The sequence below is a fragment of the Gordionus sp. m RMFG-2023 genome, chromosome 2, assembly GCF_954871325.1.
Source record: "Gordionus sp. m RMFG-2023 chromosome 2, tfGorSpeb1-WG-v2, whole genome shotgun sequence".
NCBI classification, from domain to species: Eukaryota; Metazoa; Nematomorpha; class Gordioida; order Chordodea; family Parachordodidae; genus Gordionus; species Gordionus sp. m RMFG-2023.
Genome location: NC_088776.1, coordinates 19,416,747 through 19,439,665, shown reverse-complemented (window position 1 = coordinate 19,439,665; position 22,919 = coordinate 19,416,747). Strand labels below are relative to the sequence as shown.

At 26.7% G+C, this 22,919-nt stretch overlaps 1 protein-coding gene across 3 annotated transcripts; it reads right to left on the bottom strand.

The window, feature by feature from the left end:
- Nucleotides 1–1,361: 1,361 nt before the first annotated feature.
- Nucleotides 1,362–22,919, bottom strand: LOC135925379 (kinase suppressor of Ras 2-like). 3 transcript variants are annotated; one of them, XM_065460662.1, is made up of 15 exons: nucleotides 22,809–22,919; nucleotides 22,089–22,444; nucleotides 17,935–18,104; nucleotides 17,653–17,743; nucleotides 14,096–14,179; nucleotides 13,454–13,824; nucleotides 9,726–9,854; nucleotides 9,320–9,486; nucleotides 8,832–8,984; nucleotides 6,153–6,244; nucleotides 5,561–6,073; nucleotides 4,988–5,084; nucleotides 4,388–4,524; nucleotides 3,957–4,100; nucleotides 1,362–1,909 (listed from the first exon to the last, which is right to left on the bottom strand). In XM_065460662.1, the coding sequence occupies exons 1-15, from the start codon at nucleotides 22,890–22,892 to the stop codon at nucleotides 1,414–1,416; spliced, it is 3,084 nt and encodes a 1,027-aa protein (XP_065316734.1). In that variant the 5' UTR covers nucleotides 22,893–22,919; the 3' UTR covers nucleotides 1,362–1,413. The 3 variants fall into 3 exon arrangements, with proteins under 3 accessions (XP_065316734.1, XP_065316735.1, XP_065316733.1); XM_065460663.1 differs by having other exon boundaries at nucleotides 17,986–18,104; XM_065460661.1 differs by lacking the exons at nucleotides 22,089–22,444; nucleotides 22,809–22,919 and adding an exon at nucleotides 18,166–18,436 and having other exon boundaries at nucleotides 1,365–1,909; nucleotides 17,935–18,120.

Here is a 22,919-nt window from a genome sequence, read left to right as displayed (position 1 = left end):
CAAGTGCATCTTATGTCTGGCATCCCATTATCATTTTGAGTGCTAATGCCACAGATCTTCTTTTTAAAGTTCTAGGGTCTAGCCAATGGCCTGTGATTCCCAAATTAGCTCAAAAATATTTAATCAGATCAATTTATAAATATAAATAAGTTTTTACCTTCTGTTATGTGTTCAACTTTCTCCCGTGGTACATATATATGATATCTCTGATAACTCTACTATCAGAGCATCTTTCATCATTTTAAAGTTATCTGATATTTTATTCATTAGTGTCTGGCGGCATAAAATGTTGTACCAGGGAATAGTTTTAATTATCATGGTAAATGATGGATTATCAGCTAAGGACATCGGCTGAACTGTATAAATTTTAAAATCAACAATAACTTTATCAGCCAATTTCTGAGAAATATTGTCATTTGCATTATTAATTAATTTGGTTTGAATTGAATTAGTTTTTTTGGATGAGTCGCCTATACCAAAATTATTTAGATGTTTCTCGATTTTCTTAAAACTCATGAACAGTCTTATAAAATAAATATTATTAGAATGTATAAAATTTTCAAATCTAGGGAATGGGAAATTTGTATTATAGCTATTAAGAACATTTTCTTCCCTGGTATCTTCCATTTCATTAATATCATTGTCTAAATCATTTCAACGATTTGGATATCCATAGGCGATGACATTTTAAATTATTAACACGTGATTTAGGTTTATAATACAAATGAAAATATAAATTACAAATTGAAATTATATTTTCATTTCAAAATTAAATAATAAATCATAAAAATTATAATTAATTATGATATTATATTTAAATATTCATGTTTACACTTACCTTCATTATATTTTTTAAAAGCTACTTTCAAAAAGTAAAGCGCTAAATAATTAAATAATTATAAAAAAGTAGCCGCTATTAGCTATAGCTACCAAAAAAGTTAGCGCGCTACTTTAACAACTCTGTTATTAACTTACCAAATTTTGAAAAAATTAAAATGTAATTTCTAATTAACTTAAATAATATAACTACTGTTTGTACAAGAGCTAATCATTTCAGATATCAACATTATGAAGATATTTGATGAAATAAATAAATAAACAATTTATAGCATATAAATCATATTTATAAATTTGATAAAATGTTTATATTATATAAACATTTACATATTATATATTATATTTATTGATATATTAATATAAAAATTCTCAGCATAATAATTATTTTTTGATTATATGATAAATAGATAAAAAGATTCTCATATGTGAATCATATAAATATAATATCGCAATTTTCAATGAATATATTAATTGATCCAATAAGGACAACATCAAAAATTGTATCAATATTTTATAAATAAACACTAATTTTTTTTAATATTTGCATTTTTTATTATAGAAGGGTTACCAAAGTTTTTAAAAAATTGATTCTAGAGATCTATAAGGGGTATGATGCAGCGAGTAATTAGTAAAAAAAGGACTTAAATGCTGATGATTAAACTTAATAAGCCCATTCCCGTTAAAATTTCCGGTGTTACCATTCATACTGTTATTATTATTATTACAATGCATGGAATGGTAATATGATAGATTTTGGGTTTTCATGCCAGTAGTATTATTATGATTAACGTTAGAAGTTACATTACCAAGGATAGGAGTTTGAGAGTGGGGATCCGCTTGTTTAGAACCTTCGAGAATTTTGCTAATTTGACCAAATGAAAGTCTTAACTGAGGTTGAAACGACCAGCAATGATTGTAAGTTAATGCTCGGACGGGTTTAAGCTGATTAGATGAGTAAGATGTAGTCGCAATGAAAGGCGCAAGTAAACCTGTGCCAAGTTGCCATATAAGGCTTTCGGAGGTTTGATCCGAAAAAGGCCAATTACCGGTCACTAGCTCGTATAAGATTGTGCTTTTATCAATAATATTATAATATTTAAAAAATTAAATTTAAATTTTAAATAGGCTTATTGCCCATTGAAAGTAACAATAAAAATGGTTTGGTGTAAAAATTAGGGTCCATTGATCTATTGGCTGATACTGATCTGATATTTGTCGATGAAGACTAAAACCATTAGGATTCAAATTTTTAACTAATTTGTATCCTTATTAAACATTGTATTAAACAATCATCATTTTATTTTATAGGGTGAAATATTTATTTATATTCTACTGTCCAACATTTTGGATTTCCCTTTACAAGTACACTTAGCATAATAATAATTGGGTAATTTAAATCTGTCTTGACATTAAAATAATAATTGTGTAATTTTAACCTGTTAATTGTATTTGTTTAAAAATAGTTTTTAATACTGGTCTCTTTTATTTTATATATATATAAATATCTTATAGTCGTCGAAATATCATGTGTTCGTGTGTTTTAAATCTTAAGGTAAATTTCTAAACAAATCAATATATTATTTATGTATTTCTGTTGATTGGTTTATATCTCTCTCCATTTTCACTCCTATTGTTGGTCATACACTATTTATTTATAGCTGGTGGGAGGAAAGATATATTTTTTTGTGAACCACGGATTATTTTCATCTCGTCATCCATTTTAATATATAAATAATGAAGCTTCACTATTACCTTCTCCAATAATATAAAATGATCTGATTTTATTTATTATCTTATGGTCTATCAGTTTGTTTTACCTATTATAATTTATTCATTTGTTTACATAACATCGACCACTCAATACATTTATAAATTAAAATTAATCCAAACTACTCCTTAAAATTTTATAAGTACTGTCTCTTTTATCTGACTTTATAATCCAGTACATGTTTAAATAATTGTGCAATGGTAACCACACTTTTCCCCAAAACCATGATGGTTTTCTTCATAGTGTTCCCCTGTAATTTTTTCTCCCGATATGATGGGAGTGAAGAAAAACAAAGGGTAGCTTTGATTAATAAATCAATTAAAACTAGAAAACCTGGAACCCTCGAAACAGGAACAAATCAAAGTACCGGAACCAATGGAAGCTTTTTTTAAATTTATAGGACAGAATTGGTTCCATCAAAGTGCAAGTATTATATATGTTAGCGGCAATGTGTTATTTTATTCAACTTTAACTCATTTTTAGAACGCGATTTTTTAAATTAAAAAATCTGATTTTGCCGGAGATGTATTTCAGAAGGTTTAGAATACCATCTTATGAATTATATAAAATTTTGACATGTCATTTATATATTTTATATAAAAAATCTATGGAAAAAGTAATATAAAATAATTTATATTAAGTTCAAAATTTCATAGCAAAATTGTCTGAAATTCATAGGGTAGGTATTCCAAACATGATGGAATACATTTCCGATACAATCAGATTTTTTAATTTAAAAAAACGGGCTCAAAAAATAATTTAAGTTAGAAAAATGATAGCCGGAAAAAACACATCACCGCTAACATATACACTGTTTAAAATTTTATGTGATTTATTTCCAGGGTCAATTTTTTGAATTTTTTTTTGATCGCGTTAACAGTTTGAATCAGACTTCGAAACCGCTTCAAATTTACACAACTGACCGCATCCTGCTATTCAAAATTTTAGAACCCATTTTTAAAAAAATATCCTGAACCAGACCCACTTTTCATCCAGGTTCCAAACTCTGGTTATAATTTAAAACTCATTAGGCAACGCTTTAAAATCTTGAATATTGTTATTTATCATATTTTCCATCATTAAAATGTTAGTATAATATTGTTGCCGATTCGATACCGATATTAATATCAGTACTGTGGTAAACTCCCCTGCGTCTTGAGAATGATTCACCTGAAGTGTGATTGAACTTTCCTCAGAATAGACTAGACTATAATGTTTCCCTTAAAGATAAAAAAAATCAGCAGACTTGAATTGGGTCAGACCTGCAAAAATAGTTGCTCAATATATTCATTTTTGTATCCTTCAATTATATTATTATATCAATAGTTATGAATTATATTATAAAAGATACCCATAGGAAAAAACATCGGACGCAAATGTGAATGGTAAATGAATGTCATCGTCATGTAGCGAAGTGGCAACTCTCAAGCTTCTTATCAACTCGGGGGCTAAGTAGTAAAGCCATCCGTGAGGAATTGAAAGATAATTTGACCGCCTTCAGTTTAAAAAAAATAAGGAAAGAGGAATAAAAAAAACAAAAGAGTAAATTAGAGCCTAAGCCTTTTATATTTAAGTTAATCCATTTGAAATTTACAAATATGAATAAAGATAATTCAAGTAATAATAAAAAATATTGACAAATAATTGATGAAGCTATAAAATATAATTAAATGTTTAATTGATCTTCTTTCTTTATATGACAAATAAAAAACCAAAGATGAGAGATAAATTCCCTTAAAAAAATTTTCACAATTTTAAAAGGATGGGGGAATTTAAATTAACTTTTTGCCGGTATCACATAGTTTTGCAACGCAAAATATACCAAAATCTGATATAACGACTCTACCACTTTCCAGGAAAACGTTTTTACTTCTGAGGTCCTTATGAATAATTCCTTTAGCATGGAGGTAACCCATACCCTATAAAATAATAATAATAATACAGGTATTGATTATATAGATGTTTCAATTTGGTTAATGCTAAACCAAGGTGTAAAAAGAGCCATATTGAAGAAATACAACATTAAAAGCAAAGGTCATAATTTAAAAATTTAAAATATACAAATAGTCAATGCTTCCAAATCATGATGAATTGATTCCGTGTGAACTAGTGTTTCGAACACCAATTTTTGCTCAAAATTAATAAAACAAATTCCTGTAGGGACCAGGCTTAACTCACAAGGCTCTATACCTAAGTGATATGATTTCGATAACTGGTCAGGAAATTTTTTTGCTGAAAGAATTAAATTCATTATAACAATTTTCAGGCCAGTTTATAACTATTACATTTTTAAAAAATTCTATTAATCAAGATTGAATTAAAAATAAACGATAAAGAAAGTGAACAGGTTAGTTTGAACACAAATACAAAATTGGAATTTACCTGAGAAATTTGTGTGGCTATATAAATAATTTTTTCCAACGTAAATTTGTTGCCATAAGCGTGAATGTGCTTATAAAGAGATATTCCTTTACATAAGCTTTTTTTTAATGTAGAAAATAATATTTTAAAAAAAATAATCAAGAAAAATAGGTGTTTCACTCTAAAAAAAATATAGTAAAAATTTGTCGAAATTTTAAGAGCAAACCAAATTTTGTAAGGCGCTTACGTTATAAAATACCCAAATTAGGCAAGTCTTAATAGGTCTAATTAAGAGTTTTAAAAAAGGTAAAGTTAATTAAGAAAATTTAGTTTCAAAAGTTTAAATTTAAACCAATTATTAAATAATTATATAATTCAAATTAGAATTGATATAAAAAAAATTCTACAATCACAAGAGGATAATTAATAAAAACTAAACTTTCTTATATTCTCAAAATCTCTCTTTCTACATGCTCATATATAATTTCTTTTCATGGCTGTGATTATTATTAATTCAAGTCTAGGATTATACCTTGACAACCTTAAAGTAATATGGATTATAGCTTCATAAAAATGAAAATTCTTTTTCTAAACCTAGTGATTATAGCAAATATAGGTGGCTTGATACAAGCCCCCATAAATAACACCAAATTTTGATGTCTAGTCTTTCTCAGAACACTGATCTCGTGTCGGAAGGACTCCAAATACTTGCGATACATTAGCATTTTTTCGAGATCTACGACCGGTTTATTGTCGAATTTAATTCCATTTTCTTTTAGATGATCTGACAGTTTCTGGTGAAATATGTTTTTATGGACACGTGAATTTTCGGAATTTTTATAATCATACTCCGGATTTCTGGGTATATGGGGGCTGGCACCATTTATGTTATCTCCAAACTTATAAGATAAATTTTCTAAAGTATTTTCGTCTTTATTATTAGTATTCTTCGTAGCATTTGATAGGTTAGTATCTTTTTTAAAGTCTGAGACGTCATTAGATTCTTCTTCGGATTTATTTATGATCGATTTTTTAGAGGGGGAAAGGTCGAGATACGATTCGTCGACGTTGAGTATTTTGATCGCGACTTTTCCGTGCCAATATCCTCTGATAAATTTAATAAAAAAATTAATGGGATATAATTTAGTACATTCTTTCTTTCCTTTTTAAATTTAAGTAAATATACCTATATACTTTGGCCTGCCAACCAGTTCCTATTGGTTCGCCTATTTCGATCTGATCAAAAGGGATGTTCCACTCTTTCAATGAACTTGGAAACTATAGAATTAAATACCAAAAAAAATATTTAATGACCGTGTTTTTGTAAAATGCGACGATCTAAATTAAATCAATCATCATTGTTGAAAGTTGGTCGACATTTATAGTGTTCAATAAAAGGCTCAGGGCCGTGCAAACGGAAATTCGATCATTTTAGGTGCCGCCAAATTTTATAATTTTACTTAATTATTTTTAGCCTCATCAAAAATAAGAATTTTTGAATATGTTAACGTCAATGTGAAAGTGTTATTTTTACAACTTTAAATCATTTTTTGAGCGCGTATCTTTAAATTTAATGGGATTTTACCAGAAATATATTCTATCATGTTTGGAATTTCTATCTTATGAATTGTAGATAATTTTGCTGTTAACCTATGAGTCATTTATAATTTATATAAAAGAAAATATGAAGAATCTAATATAAATTATAGTAAGCTTAAAAGTCCAAGGAAAGATTGTGTGAAATTCATAGGGTAGGTATTCCAAACACGATTTGGTAAAATCAAATTTTTAAAAACCCGCTCAAAAAATGTTTTAAAGTTGAAAAAATAACACATTGAGGCTAACATAATACTTTTTTTGTAAAAAATCAAAGTACGATCTTCAAAAAATGGTTTGGCATGTGTAGCCATATGTATTATAACAAATTCTTTTTTATTTTATTTTAGTTAAGAAATTTGATTTTTTTTATTTTAATAATCTTTAAAAACAATTTAATTAAATTTTCTATTGGCAAAGAAATAAGATAATCACTAAGTAAAAGAGATAATAAATTTAAAAAATGATTTCTATTAATGGATTATTTTGATAAATATTTGGTCTATTTTCACATAAATGTCCTGTTTGAGTTGTAATAGCTATGAGGCATTTTGATTAGTCTATTATAAAATAAAAAAAGTTTGCACTATAGTTTTCGTTTAATACATATATCTTTCAGGTGGGCATTAAAATATTTTAATCTTGATTAAGTTATTATTCTATTTAGATTTAGATTCAACTATTAAATGTACTGAATTAGAAAGAGCCATTACACATGAAAAATTATGCAAGATTTTTTAGATCCTTTAAGGAAAACAACTTTCAGAATTCTCTTGACTCAGTGAAAGATGCGAAGGAATTGGAAATGAGTTTAGAAGACAGTCCTTTTTTCAATAAAATTAATTCGTAGATGGAATGTAAAAAAACAATTTTTTATGAAGAAGACATGCCTATATTTGATCTTCAAAAAAATATGATTTTTCGATATATTACTAGATCAAGCATTAAATTTGTTGGAGGAACGTTTCCAGCAGTAAGGCTGTGTCTTAGGTCGGCTTAATACATGATAGCTGGCTATCTATCTATATTTTAAGTATCGGCTAAATAATCAAAAAAGCAAAATAAAATTTTTTTAAAAATAAATGAAAAAAACAAAAAAAAAAGAAAGAAAAGAAATGGAAAAAAAAACGACCAAAAAACGAAAATAAAATACGAAAAATAAGGATATCCTTGATCAAATACTCTTTAGACTATACAAAAAAGGAAAGTATCCAAATTAAGCCGACCTAGAACATAGCCTTAAAACTTTTTATAGATCATTTTGAATCGATACACATATAACAGAATTGATAAATACGCCTGGAAGAGAGCTAAAAGAATGTTGTCAATTAAATATTTACAGATCAGGATACGTTAGAATACGATATAAATCCGCAAAATCTAGCAATTGAATTAAAAACTCCATTTGAAATTCTGCGGTATATTAACACTAGGTTAAATGAAATTTTACCAAATATATCCAATGTATTAATGAGTATTCCAATCATTCCAATTACAGTGGCATTCTCAGAAAGCAGCTTCTCATAGCTCAAATTAATTAAAACTTATCTACGATCCTGCATGGCACAAGACCGACTTGTTGACCTCTCATTAATTTCAATTGGAAATTATATTGCATCATTTTTAGATTATACTAACATAAACTCTTTTGCAAACAAAAAATTGAGGAGGATAAATAAAATCGCAATATTTTAGTCTATCATTATAATCATTTTACAATGTGCGTCATTCATTTATGATTAAAATTTAATAAAGTATTTTTAGTTCTCAATGAGAAAAGTTAATAAATAAGCTTAGAAATATAATGTTTCTTAAGGGGCCGCCAAAAGTTTAGGCATGGCGGTGAATAGGTTTACTTTGAATATTTATTACAGTTCGGATTTTAATTTTAAAAAACTATGGAAAATTTCCCTCAATAATGTAACTACAAAAGAAAGGGGGGGGGGAGGGGGTAGAGGAAGATTATGCCCCTTTGTTAGAAATATCAGCAGCCCGATTTAAACAATTAAAAATTATTTTAGATAAAAAAGATGGAACCCTTTGGTACAACCTCTCCCCTCTCCTTAATTTGGGTCTAATTACCTATAATTATGTAATTTTATCTAAATTCCCATTGAATATTGTTTATCTTATCGTCAACATCATATTAGTTAATTCAAATATTTTTAGTCCAATAAAAATCTCCTAGTTATGAACATTCCTGGATTAAGGCATTGTCAGATATTTATCATATCTAATAAAATAAAATATGGTGATCAAAAAAATTTACAGATTTCGTCCAATGATGTTTGAGATTTTTAATTTTTCTATCTTTATCTTTAATGTAACCGTTTTCTCCGCTAGTATTTCCGCTTTGAGGAGAAAGGAGCCGTTCTTCTAAGGAAGATTCTTGGCTAATCACGCTTGTGTTTAGAAGATCAAACTATAAATGTATTGTAAAATACGAGATAAATGTTGCTTTAGGTTTACACATTATGATCAAAATTTTCTTTCGTTCTTATAATTATTTATATCCATCTATCTGATCTGGCCAGATAATATTTTAATGAATGTTTAGAAAATCTAGGATAAGCCATCTTTCAATTTACAATTATGAGAAGAACTGACTTTTGAAATTAAAACTAAAAAACATCCCACCAAATCTTAACTCTTTATTAAAAAAATCAGGCAATGATGCTGGACACATGAATATCAAGAAAAATAATTTTGGGCGGTTGTGACTCAAAGCATAGTATTAAAAAATTTTTTTATTTTAACTTGATCTTTGAAAGCTTTGGTTGAAGTGGTCTTGAGTGCTAAGGAAGTAGGCGAGAAATTGTAATAATCGCTAGGTGTTTCCGGATAGTTGACTGAAGTCTGATTACAATTATCGCTAGAAGTGTAGTAATTAAATATGGAAACAGATGGCGGAGCTTTGTTTTTATCTTTTTGTAATGATTTATATGGGGATACAAAAGTTTAAAAATAAATCCGCTCATTTTGAAAGGTTTTATTAGCCCTTTTTTTAATTTAACTGTGATAAAGTCAAATCTTAGGTGTTCAAATTAAGAGTGAAAAAAAAGTATTCATTTGTATATTTGCTTGGTCAATAATATTTAAATCTCACGAACATTGAATATCAACTAATTATTTTTTAAGCCAAAATTATTCGTCGAAGGCGTACCCTTGAATTGTGATTGAGAGTACAGGGAATAAACGGCCGCCGATGACGGAAAAGTTGAAGATGGCGGAGGAGAAGAGGAAATTTGAGAGGAAGTCGTTGAAAGCGAAGAAGATATTTCGGGACAAATCACTGCGTAATGAACATTATAAAAAATTGTAGTTATTAAAGTGTGAGTGACATTTTATGAATATTAAATGGAAGTGAATGGTTTGATTTAAGCCAGTTATAATCGACATTGAATAATACTATATAGACAAATTCTTCTAGTGGTCAAATAGCAAAATATATATTTTTATTAAACTTATAAATGAGGAATAAACAATTTTTTTATTTTTTTAATATTTCAACGGAGATTGTGTCAAATATAAGAGTTATTACTTGTAGAACATCTGAATTACTATAAATTATCACCAAATCTTTTTATAAAATTCAAGAATTTTCCTTGTAGTTTCTTATGCCAATTATCTTTTCAAATTTAAAGTAATCATTATTTTTAGTAAATTTGGAATGTCGTTTTTATATCAAGCAATTTCAGGTGATTCTTGAACTCAAAAGTCAAAATAATATACTTCAATCAAATGAAAAAAAAAATAGGATCATGCTGGTGGCATAATGCGCGAACCGTTCAAATTATTCTTATAATGCTATATGGCTATTTGATAAATTTTTTAGCAACAAAGTAACATTCAAGTGGTTCCATTATAATTTGGGCAAAAAATTCAAATATTTTTTTTTGAAAGGCTCAGATATATATTCGCAATATAATAATTTTCCCAGAATGCTCCGAATCCCCTATTAAATCGAAATGGAATATTTTTTATTGAAATACAAATCCCATTTTTGTTGCAAGTAAAAAAAACAGGTCAAAACCTTTTTTATATAGTGAAAAGTAGGGATGTACCGATATTTTTATCGGATCGGATCGGGCCAATATTTTACCCATTTTAAAATATCGGTCATCGACCAATATTATAAAATTTCCCGATCCGATCCGATGTAAAATGGCGTCTTTAACAAAAATAAAATGTTATAAAATTTTTAAAAAAAGTTTTATCTAAAATCATACGAAATCCATTTTTATGTTTATTTTTTTAATAATAATAATTAATTACTAAACATTCTGCCATATTGTTAGTTTTTTGAACATTCTATTTATAAAAGTGAGAGATAATCTCTTCAGAATCTATTTTTAGTGAAGCTGGTGATATTGAAAGTTGCCATCGTTGCAGGCTGATCTCTGATAAATCTAAAAAGAAATCTTCGATATATTAATGTTAAATATTATTTTAAATATTTATTTCAAATTTCATAATATATTTGTTTATTACTTATTATGTATATAGATTAATGTTATTACTTATTATATAAAAGTAATTTAACAATAATAATATTTTATATACTTTTAGAATTGCAATTGAATTACATATAAACTATAACTGATCACTGGTATTAGATCATAGAAGTTATACTGTTATACTAATAAAAAGTATATTATAAATCAAACCCATTGGTATCTTTACAGAATACAAAATTAGATATGATAACGGATCGGTAATAGGGCGATATCAATTTAATATCGGATCGGATCGGCCTCCAAAAAGTGGTATCGGTACACCCCTAGTGAAAAGTTTTATTTTTCTTTTTATCCTTATAAATAAAATATACTTTAAATTTTTAAAAAAAATAAGTGGTGTCACATGGGCCACCTTTCCCAGCTATATCAGGAGTCATATAAATTTTTAAATAAGATTAGATGAAGGAGAACATTGCATTGTACCATCATCTTATTAAATCTGTTTTAATTAATATTAATAAAATTGTACCTTTTTGAGTTTTAATAATTTTATAAAAATTTGAGTACGAAATTATTTATTACAACTCACTCAATTAAGGATATAAATAGGCTTTATTTAAAAATATCTTTCATAAAATTTTACTACAAATTCGTAATCATTCATAACAGAGCAGAGACCTGCAGAGGTCAAAATTTCTAGCCATCTCGGATTCGGAATTTTTTTTTATTTTGAAGTCCCAATAAATTTTTTGGGCTGGCACGGATTATTTTTAATCATTTTTCAACTCAGCCCGGAATTTTAAATAACTTAAGCTGTATTTTCAAATTGTTTCAGTTGGTTCACTCATAATTTTAATTTTCAACCCCCGGAATAGCCTGAATTGTAATTTTTAAAAAAATTTCCAGATTCTTTAAAATGGTACCAATTTTCAGTCATAGGCCTTGTCGGATTCTAGGTGTGCATGTCTCTAATTTATATTGACTTGTTGTAGAAAGGATATTTTGATGTGGTTTTAGAGTTTAAAAAAAAAGAATCGAGTAGTGTGCAAAATCATAAATTAATCTACATGAGATCTGCAAGATCTAGCCAGAAAAAATATCATAACAGGCCGAGCAAGTCGTACATAAAAAATCTAAGGCAGAGCAGGGCTTGACAATTTCTATAAAAAAATCAGGAAGATTATCGCAAATCTCTAATTTTTCATAAAATTTTAATACAGCCCATGACATTAAAATTTTGATATATTTTTCTGAATTTCAAGCTAATATTTCGATTTACTATTTAAAAATAAATTATAATATGTTAATTATTTTGTATAAACAAATATCAGACATAATTATTTATAAAACAGTTGTAGAAATAGATAGCCAGAGGAGAGATATAAGAGCCTTAAATAACATTGGGAAAAAATTAGATATACATATAAAATTTGGTGGCGCGAAAATTCGTACAAAAAAATTTGGCTCTTGGTAGACTTTTATCAAAATTTTAACGAGTCCAGCCTAATTTTTCGTAAATTTAGGCTGAGCCGGACAAAAAATTCAATGGGTCTGGCAACTTGTGCAAAATTATTAACAGGTAGGACCTTGCAGACCTCTAATTTACATCTCAAGATCAGAGTTAGACTGATGGCGATGATATTCAAATAATAAGTGAAGACCTAATTCTAATTTAGGTTTGAGTTATAGGTGTAAATAAATCTTTAAGATTCCTAAAATTTAATAAAAGTTAAAAAAATATTGTTTTAGAGGTTACGGATCTGCTAAAATTATTAGTTCTGCTCCCAAGGTAAACTATCATTGATGAAATTTATGAAATTTTAAAATTAAATAAATATCAAAACTAGACAATAATATTTTTTTAAAAAAACGATGCCAATCATGAAATAGATATCAAGTAGTAAATAAATAACAATTTTCTTTTAATACACTATGCTAAAATAAACAGAAAAAAATATATAATATAGTATAGCAGTTGGTTATATAATATGTTATTATTATAGTTGGGTAATGGCTAAATATCGGTTACTTAAGATGAAATTTCAGGTGCCTGTTGGAGAAAGTCCCGTTAACGTTTTAATTTATATTAGTTTCTTTCAAATTTAAGCTGCTATCTGAAAAACAGCTTGGCCAAAGTGATAGTTTTTGGCTAAAAACTTGGTTTAGCCTATTTTTTAGCCAGCTAAAAATTGGTTTAAATGGCTAAAAATATAGTAATTACCCATCTATAGTTATTATTAATGAAATATCGATTTTCAGTTACATTTTGTTTAATCATTATATTTAATTGAACCTTAAAAAATGTGATTTAAATCAAAGATTCTTATTTTTATAAATCGCTTGATTTAAATTGTTTAAAAATCGTGATTTCTTTCAACTCCTAGTTTCACTTTATAACATAAAAACGAATAAAAAAAGAATAATTAATCATTACCACGATTAATATCCAGTGGTGTGGGACTCTTTATGGGAATATCATTGTAGCTGACCTCGATATCGTCCTTAGATCGCCTACGCTCCCTCTTGGAGAATGAAGACTGGTTGTGATGCTGCCCAAGCAAAAATGGTAGAATGCACGATGAGGAAGCCGATTTTCTTAAATCACACTGAGTGAGCTCTTTCATAAACACGTAGGATGAATTTTTCGGGATACTATTATTTGTATTGGAATGGGGTAAGATACTGTTGTTATTTATAAAAGAGAATAGCGACCAGTTCCGTGTGGGGTCCGTATTGTTGAGCATGATAGATTCTATAGAGCAAAACTTAGTCAGATTTTCGGCGCATTTTGAGTGACATTTTATTCTATAAATAAGATCATGGAAAATTTTTAAAAATCTTGTTTTTTCTTTTTGGCTAAAAATCTAAAACTAAACTGAACTGATCAGGTGAAAAGGGCACTAATTAAAATTAAATCAATCAAGATTATGATAATTTCATATGCAATACAAACGATACCTAATTACTTATAATACATCTATTTTATATTATTACTATAGTTAACTTTAAAATGTTCCACTCTCTCTTCTTTTCTTCAAAATACTATAGAGTAGGGAAAAAAATAAAATTTTAATACTTGCAAATCTTACACTTTAGCCCTATCCACATAGGTTTTTGGCAATGACAACAAAAATTGGTAACTTTAACTGTTGGAACATATCTGAGTATATAAATAGATAATATAAAAAAATAAAAGAAAAGAAAATAAAAGAAAAGAAAAGAAAGAAAAGAAAAGAAAAGAAAAGAAAAGAAAAGAAAAGAAAAGAAAAGAAAAGAAAAGAAAAGAAAAGAAAAGAAAAGAAAAGAAAAGAAAAGAAAAGAAAAGAAAAGAAAAGAAAAGAAAAGAAAAGAAAAGAAAAGAAAAGAAAAGAAAAGAAAAGAAAAGAAAAGAAAAGAAAAGAAAAGAAAAGAAAAGAAAAGAAAAGAAAAGAAAAGAAAAGAAAAGAAAAGAAAAGAAAAGAAAAGAAAAGAAAAGAAAAGAAAAGAAAAGAAAAGAAAAGAAAAGAAAAGAAAAGAAAAGAAAAGAAAAGAAAAGAAAAGAAAAGAAAAGAAAAGAAAAGAAAAGAAAAGAAAAGAAAAGAAAAGAAAAGAAAAGAAAAGAAAAAGAAAAGAAAAGAAAAGAAAAGAAAAGAAAAGAAAAGAAAAGAAAAGAAAAGAAAAGAAAAGAAAAGAAAAGAAAAGAAAAGAAAAGAAAAGAAAAGAAAAGAAAAGAAAAGAAAAGAAAAGAAAAGAAAAGAAAAGAAAAGAAAAGAAAAGAAAAGAAAAGAAAAGAAAAGAAAAGAAAAGAAAAGAAAAGAAAAGAAAAGAAAAGAAAAGAAAAGAAAAAGAAAAGAAAAGAAAAGAAAAGAAAAGAAAGAGGTAGATTAATAAGGAACATAATATAGAACAATATATGTTAATAAATATAGCATATTTCATAGAAATATATTATATATAAAATATAAGTGAATAAAAAAATATTTATAATAAAATATTTTTAAAAAAAAGAAGTTAAATTATCATTCATGACAATTTTATAAGTATGAATCAAAAACAAAAGGGAACATAAATAATAATTTCCAACACTCTTTTCTGAGTATATTAAGTCCCATAGGGGATGGAGAGATTTATTAATTTAATATTCATCAACTATTATTAACTGAATAAAAAAAATCTTCACCAGGGTCAAAGCATTCGTCCCCATTTACTACATCAGGCGAAACAGTCCTTACACCATTTATAAACTTCCCAAGGGTAGATATTAAATATATAAATGGTTAAGAAATACCTTTTATAAATCCTGTCACATAATTCCAGAACAATTATGATCAAAAACAAACAATAGAATTTATTTAGCATTATATTTATAAGTAGCCCAAACTGAAACTATTTAATGATTCGTGACATGAGAAAAATTAAAAATTGTATTCGAATATGGAGATAGGTCTATCATTTAAAAATTACTTATTTATTGAAGAGAGAACTGCTCCAATATCTTTTTGTTAAAGGCAAACAACAATAAATAAAATGATCAAAAATCAAAATTAAATATTTAGAGCCGAAGTTATGCCTTTACATTCGCCACCCCCCCCCCCCCCGAAACACATATAATTCGCGACCTTTGAAAATACTCTAATTCCCTGGGATATATGCAAACACATGTACTAAGATTATACACGCATCAGTATCTTGTCATCTCCTATAATAATAATAATGATCATTTAGGAACAGATATAAAAAATCCCAATATATTTACACTTAGCTAAAAACAGAATATTCACACTCAAATAAATGTATGTATTGCCGAAAGATAATTTTTCCAGATAGTATATTTACCGCACTGGTTGTCTGTAGTATGATGGTCATTGCTGTTAAATCGACCAAAATAGCGAGATTAAAATGAATGAAACTTGGCATGATAGTTATCTATGCTGTATATTTTAGTAAAATCAAAATCTTATTTTTTAAGAAAATACTTAACATAGAAATACTCATTATAGCCCTTAAAATTTTACATTGGAAAATATAAAAAAAAATTAAAAAATTCCAAGTGTCTGCATATTTCCGCTAAATATAAAAATATAACATTATTAAGAGGGGTTTTTGGGTGTTGATATTCTTTTTATATTAAACTGTTTAATCAAAAATCTCGAGGGCCATTTTTGTTTTTTGAATTTTTATAAAAAAATATATAATATAGATGACGTTATATTTAAATTATTATATAATAATATGTTCAACAAAAATATGTATTGTATTGGTATTAAAATAAAAACTCCATTGAGTGTAATGAGGCGATGTTTAAGCAGGCAGCCCATATAGATATGATCATTAAACATAAAAATTTTATAAAAATATCTCTCATCTTTATTGTATTCCATTTCAAGCTTATAAATAGAATTTAAGCGACCTTATTTATAGGTCGATGTTGTGGAATATACTATCGTTATTATTTGATGTCACCTCTGGGGTAAGAGAAAGATAAGATTATCCACGGGGATGCAAAAAAGAAATATATATCCCTCAGTAATTTCATTCCTTTTTTAGTACTATGGCTAACCACCAAACTTGTCATGAAATGTTTAAAAAAAAGACTAGTCCAGGCCGTGGTCCTAAATAAAAAGAGCGATCACATGTATTTATGACGATTTTTGTGGTTAGCCACAGAAAAAAAGAATAAAATTACTGAGTGATATATTTCTTTTCATATCCCCACGGACCATCATATCCTTCTTTTACCCCACAAATGACATCAAATAAAACGATAGTTGATCCACAACAGCAACAGGATATACCTACAAATTATAGCCTCAGGAAATTCTATTAATTAACGCAAAATGGAATACGATAAAGGTAAGAGATTTTTTTATAATAGTTTGTATATAAAATTTTAAAATATGTTTATTTTACAATATAGCGTCTTAATAATAATATCTGTATGAGCTGCCTGCTTTCATATGCTCTCAGGACATCATATTGGTTACACTCAATGGATGTTTCTATTTTCATATCAATATAATTTTTTGTTTAATATATATTAAACGCCATCTATATTATATTGTTATTTATAAAATAATAAAAATTTTAATAAAATTTAAAAAAACAAAAATGGCTAGATATTTGATTAAACAGTTTAATATAAAGGTAATAAAAATTCTTAGAGAATATCAACATCCAAAAAAATCCCTTCTTAATAATCTTAATTTTTTATTTTTACCGAAAATAAGGAAATTTTTTTTTGATATTTTCCAATGTAAAAAGGGCTATATAAAATTTGCAAGTCAATCTTAAGTATTTTTTTAAAAAACAAGATGTAATGAAATGACGCATTGCGCGATTTTCAACTTTGAATGGGTATATCGATGGATCTGGTTAGGCTATTACTCTACAATTTTTATTTTATGAAAATTTACAACCATAAATTACTAACATGTTAAGTTTCAATCATTATTGAGATGGTCATGAGTCACCAACAATTTGATGGCCTTCTCGATCAAACAAATAAATTTTGAAATCATATGCTACAATTATAAATTATTTGGAGACACCTCGCCATCAATTGACAAGGATGACTTTTTTTTCTGCTCTGAAACATTTGTATTTTATTCTTATAATTTTTTTAATTTGAAATTAATAAAAACTTAAAATATTCACCTGTGTCTAGGAGGAATGATACATTTTAATCGAGAATATAATTTTTCGCGATCTAGAAAGCCATTTTTAACGGAATCGTTTGGTACGGGAACTAATTAAAAAAATTAGAAAAGGTTAAATAAATTATACATTCCTTCTTTATTTACACTCGCTAGTTACATAGATGTGATTCATCACTAATAAAAGAATTAAAGCGTGCACCGGTGTTTTTTAGTTATAAATAGATATAGCTCCCCCTGTCCCACTCACCGTTTATTATAAATGAAATAAAAATGAATTTACAAATGTTAAATAAATCCTCATCTATAGTGTGCAGTTTATTGGGAAGTTTACCATAAACTTTGCCGTTTATTTGCATATCATCGATATTGATAGGTTTTGAATTCTGATGATCCGTAAATGCACCTTCATCTTTATCTGGTTCTGGAACAATACCATCGTTCTCAGGCATGCTTTTTTTTAAAAAAACTAAAAATTCTTTTATTTAAAAAAAATTAAATTATCGTTTAATACCTGTGAAAATTGGTATTTGAATTTGAGATATTTATAATAATAATAATTTGACAGATATATAGACCACTTCTTTTCAGATATTTCTATTGGGTAAAGAAGGATTTATCTTAATAAATATTTTTTTACTATAAGTTTAACCTGGCTTATGGCCAGGAAAACAAAAAAAATAAGGGAACAAAGCACTCCCCTCCCCTCTCCAAATTTCTTATCCCATTTGGGGAAATCTGGGTAATCAATCCTATAACTATAAATTATCATTTTTTACACAATATCAAATTTTATATATTTTGGCAAAATATATTTTTAGAATGATATAATTGTAAATAATTTTAGTAATAGATGTGCCGGATACAATTCTTTTATCAAAACTGGTGCCAGACCCGATCCCAATTTTTTGAAATTACACCTACTCATAAGCTTAGAATGCAAATTTAATTCAATTAAAAGTATTAAAATTTATTATCTCTTCAATAGAACTTCTTTATCATGTTGAACCCAAAACTAGTTGGGGCCTTTAAGACAAGTCCTATCCTTCCAGGTGGTTTGATTTTGGGCATGTCTGACAATGTCAATTTCTTATCCTTTGAGAATTCCGACCCACCTCTATTTCTTTGACACTATTTCGAGATCGACCGGTTTATGTTAGAGTCCCTGCACATCTCCATACCATCTCAGTCTGTTCTCCTTTATATTTTCCGAGTAAGAAACTACGCCCATGTTTTTCCTTTACCTATCATTGGTCATACAATCTAGCTTTGTGTAGCCTAGGCTCATTTGATATACAAATTTTGGTTTCCAGCATCTTTTTGAAAGCACGCGCTCATTTGATATTCAAATTTTGGTTTCCAGCATCTTTTTGAAAGCTCGCAGAGATCATTTTTATACTGATACAGCAAGACTGTATAAATATAATATAAGCTTCACCCTTATAAAAGAAAGCATACTGTGATTGTATGGGTCCATGCTAAGGAGAGACATGACTAACTTGGACTTCTAAAATATGAGATGATGATGACCCGTATATTGCCATGACATAAAGCTTTGCTAATGGAAAGATAAGACTTGTCTTAAAGACCCCAATAGTCTTGGGAGTGACATGCTGATAAGGAAAATCAGTTTTATTGATGAAAATATACTACTAAAAATATTAAATACATTTTTATTGAATTTACATTCTTTCTAAGCATATGAACAGCTGAAAATTTTTAAAAAAACATAATTTTTCTAAATCAAGAGATGATTTTTTATATTGTATGTATTTTGTTTATTGAATTTATATTAAATTTTAAATTCCAAAAAATAAATTTATTTATAAATTTTACACTGCCAATCCAAAAATTTTTGGCTGATTCAATTTGATCCAAGATTAGATCTTTAATACCAATTGAACCAATGTCACAAAAATAATCAATATTTTATATGTAAAAAATAACAACTGTAAGTGTCAACTATGGGCAGAACATTAAAGGCTTCTCTATTTCCTTTTCCCATGGCCAAGGCAATATTTGGTGAATAATCACAAATGTGTAAGCATATTTTATTTTTTATTCACCATAATTTAATTATCTCAGTTAAAATGTAGGCAATGTTTATGGCTGATTGTGGCTCATCAAATATTTTTAAATTATTTTCTTGTTGAATTTAGCAATATTTTCTTTCAAAATAATAATATTTTTAAATATGAAATAACTCTTCTAGCTTTAAGTTTTATTAAAATTCCAAATAAATTGAATTTTGGTTCCTTTTCATTTATTATTAGGAAATTATGTGTAAATTAAATAATAACAATGATAATATTGGATCAGATGCGTTTTTAGAAAAAATTTGCATTAAATATCAGCCCTGAGTTAATATTTAATATTGGCACAACTCTATAATTCTTCATTTTTCCAGTAAATAGATTAATATATTTTAAAAAAAAGAACTGATGAATTTGAACTGGTCAGATCCAAATCTGGTCTAGTATCCGATCTTGGATATAGTACATGTCTAGTAAAAAGGTATAGAATATCTAATTGCATCCATCTTGAATTAAACGACATTGCAACGTCAAATTTTATTTTAAACAGAAGAATACTATGGCTTTTTTAGAAATTGAGTCAGATAAAATTATAGAATACTCGGTTTAAGTTATTGCTTTAAGTGTATATTGTTAGTACTGTAACCCTCTTATCTGGCATTTTAAAAAAAATCAATTTTTTTGTAAATGAGTTTATCATAAGTAGTGTTGTTAAACGGCTCAATTTAGCCGATTTTAAATAAGAAAAATTTACAAAACAATATTACACAAACCACAATTTATTAATAGGATGCCCAAACCATTCTGCCATCTATAAGCAAAATCTTAAGGATTGCTTTATAATTTTTGACTAAAATGTTGGGTGAGCCGTATTTAAAAATCGAGACGTTTAAGAACACTAATCATAAGTGTCTCTATAATATATCAAAAATATGTACCATAGACAATAGAAAAATTTATTATTATTATATTAAATTATATAGGGTTTGGAATGCAGTCAAATACTTTATATTCTCTATATATAATCCTCAAAAAACTCCTCTCAAATTTATCCAATAAGTGAGTTAATATAAATGTTATGCTTGCCTCAAAAATGATAAAATCAACATGCTTGGATGTGCCCCGAGGTGTAAATTTTATTTGAGGTAAAAAAAATCAATTCATTATTTTAAGTATTTATGTTTTTTTAATGTGATGCCATTTTTTAACATTATTTCAAGGAAAGTTTGATTCATTATAATATACCTGTTACCCATAGTCTGACATCTTACCAAAAGAAATAAACTACTACAAAATAAAAGTGATATAATGAACATAGCAAGATATTTTGTTCTTCCATTTATCAAATTAGAAAAGTGCACTCATATATTCTGATATATGTGGGGGAGATATTTACCCATGATAATTTGGCATAAATAGAAAAACTGTATGGTATACATATATTTTAGGGATCTTCCAAGAACCTGCTATCAAAAATTAAGTAATACATAAATTCATAAATATAAGAATATGTTTTGCATAGTTTAAATTTAAAAAAAAAAAATTAATGGGCTAGAATGTGACAATTTATATTATATTTAAAATAAAATTTTCTTTCTATTATTATAAACAAATTTCCAAAAAATATTTTTTATGAAAACTAAATTATAAACGTTTATTTATCTCTAATTTCGTTATTTAATTTAGGAAAAATATAAATTAAAAAATGGATTTTATATAAGATTTTTGGCTTAAATTCAAAATTAAAGCAACAAAAAAATTAATTAATTTTTTTTTAAAGCAATCAATAATTAAGAAGGAATGAAGATGATATTAATAGTAAAACTAACAGATAGCCCATCAGGAATGATCAGAAATTTCTCTTTATTTGATGATGGATGAATCAGAAATTAGTTATCTTATGAGTTATGAATCAGAAATTTAGCTTTATTTTGCTGGTTGATTCCAAGTTTTGCAAAACTTATTTTTGATTTAATATTACCACACAAAATCCTCATCAAGAGGGAATAGATTTTTTAAGTTATAAATTACAGATACAAATGAATAAAAATTTAATAGAAAAGATTTTTATTGTGCACATATATTAAAGGTACTAAATGTATGCATTAACATAATTTATAAAAATTGAAAAATATCAAAATAACTCCTCATCAATATAAAAGTAAATTTCTGAATCACACCTCATAAGATAGGAAAAATATAAGAGAAAATTCAGATTCCCTGTCATTCTTGACAAGCTATGAGCTAGTTTATCCATAATTTTTATTAATAAATATAAAATACAATCAATTTAAACAAAAAACATGATTAAGCCCCTAAAAAGAGCAAAAATTAATTTAAAAACTATTTGTATTTTTTTGTTTTAAAATTAAACTAAGGATATTTAAGAAAATTATATTAATACTTTGTGTTTGAAGAAGAAATCTCATTTAATATATCAGTTTGCATAATGTTTTGTTTGGATATATTACTATTTGTTGTACTTTCCTTTGAACTAGATAATGAGACTACTCCATTTAATTTATAAATTTGAGATTCTACATCAAAATCAAGGTTATTGACATTTGAATTTATATTTTCAGGCTTAATGGCAATGTTTTTGATATCAGATTTGGAAAGGTGGGCATCTTTGTTGTGCTTTAAGGCATTTCTAATGGTTTTATACAAAAATTTACGTAATTTTTCCCTAACATAAATCTGACTTTTCTGGAATATTCTATCTTGATCAGAAATAGAGCTTTCGTTAGTATTAATTTGTGCCTTTTTGTAAAATAATTTAGATAATTTATTAGCATCAATATTAAATGATGGAGATGAATATATATTGTTAATTTGTATTTCATTCTGTTTAATTTGGTATATTGACTTGTAATCATTTTTCTTAAAATGCTATATTTTTGAAATTTTATTATTTTAAAAAAAACTTTATTTGTGGTTTCAACAATATTAAATTATGACAGCATAAAAATAATTAAGATTATAATAATCTTAAATTATAATTTTGTATAATTTAAAAGAAATATAAAAAATTATAAGATAATAAAAGATACTTGCCTATGTAAAATTGGTTAATAACAAAGAAAAAGTAATCAAAAAATATTTTATATTATGTTAATATCATTACTTTTTTGAATTGTAAACTAGAAGGTTTATTATCAAATTTAATTTTTGGTCTTTCATTCTGCTTTATAATCAATTTATCATCCATAAAATTGATACTATTGTTAGTATTAGA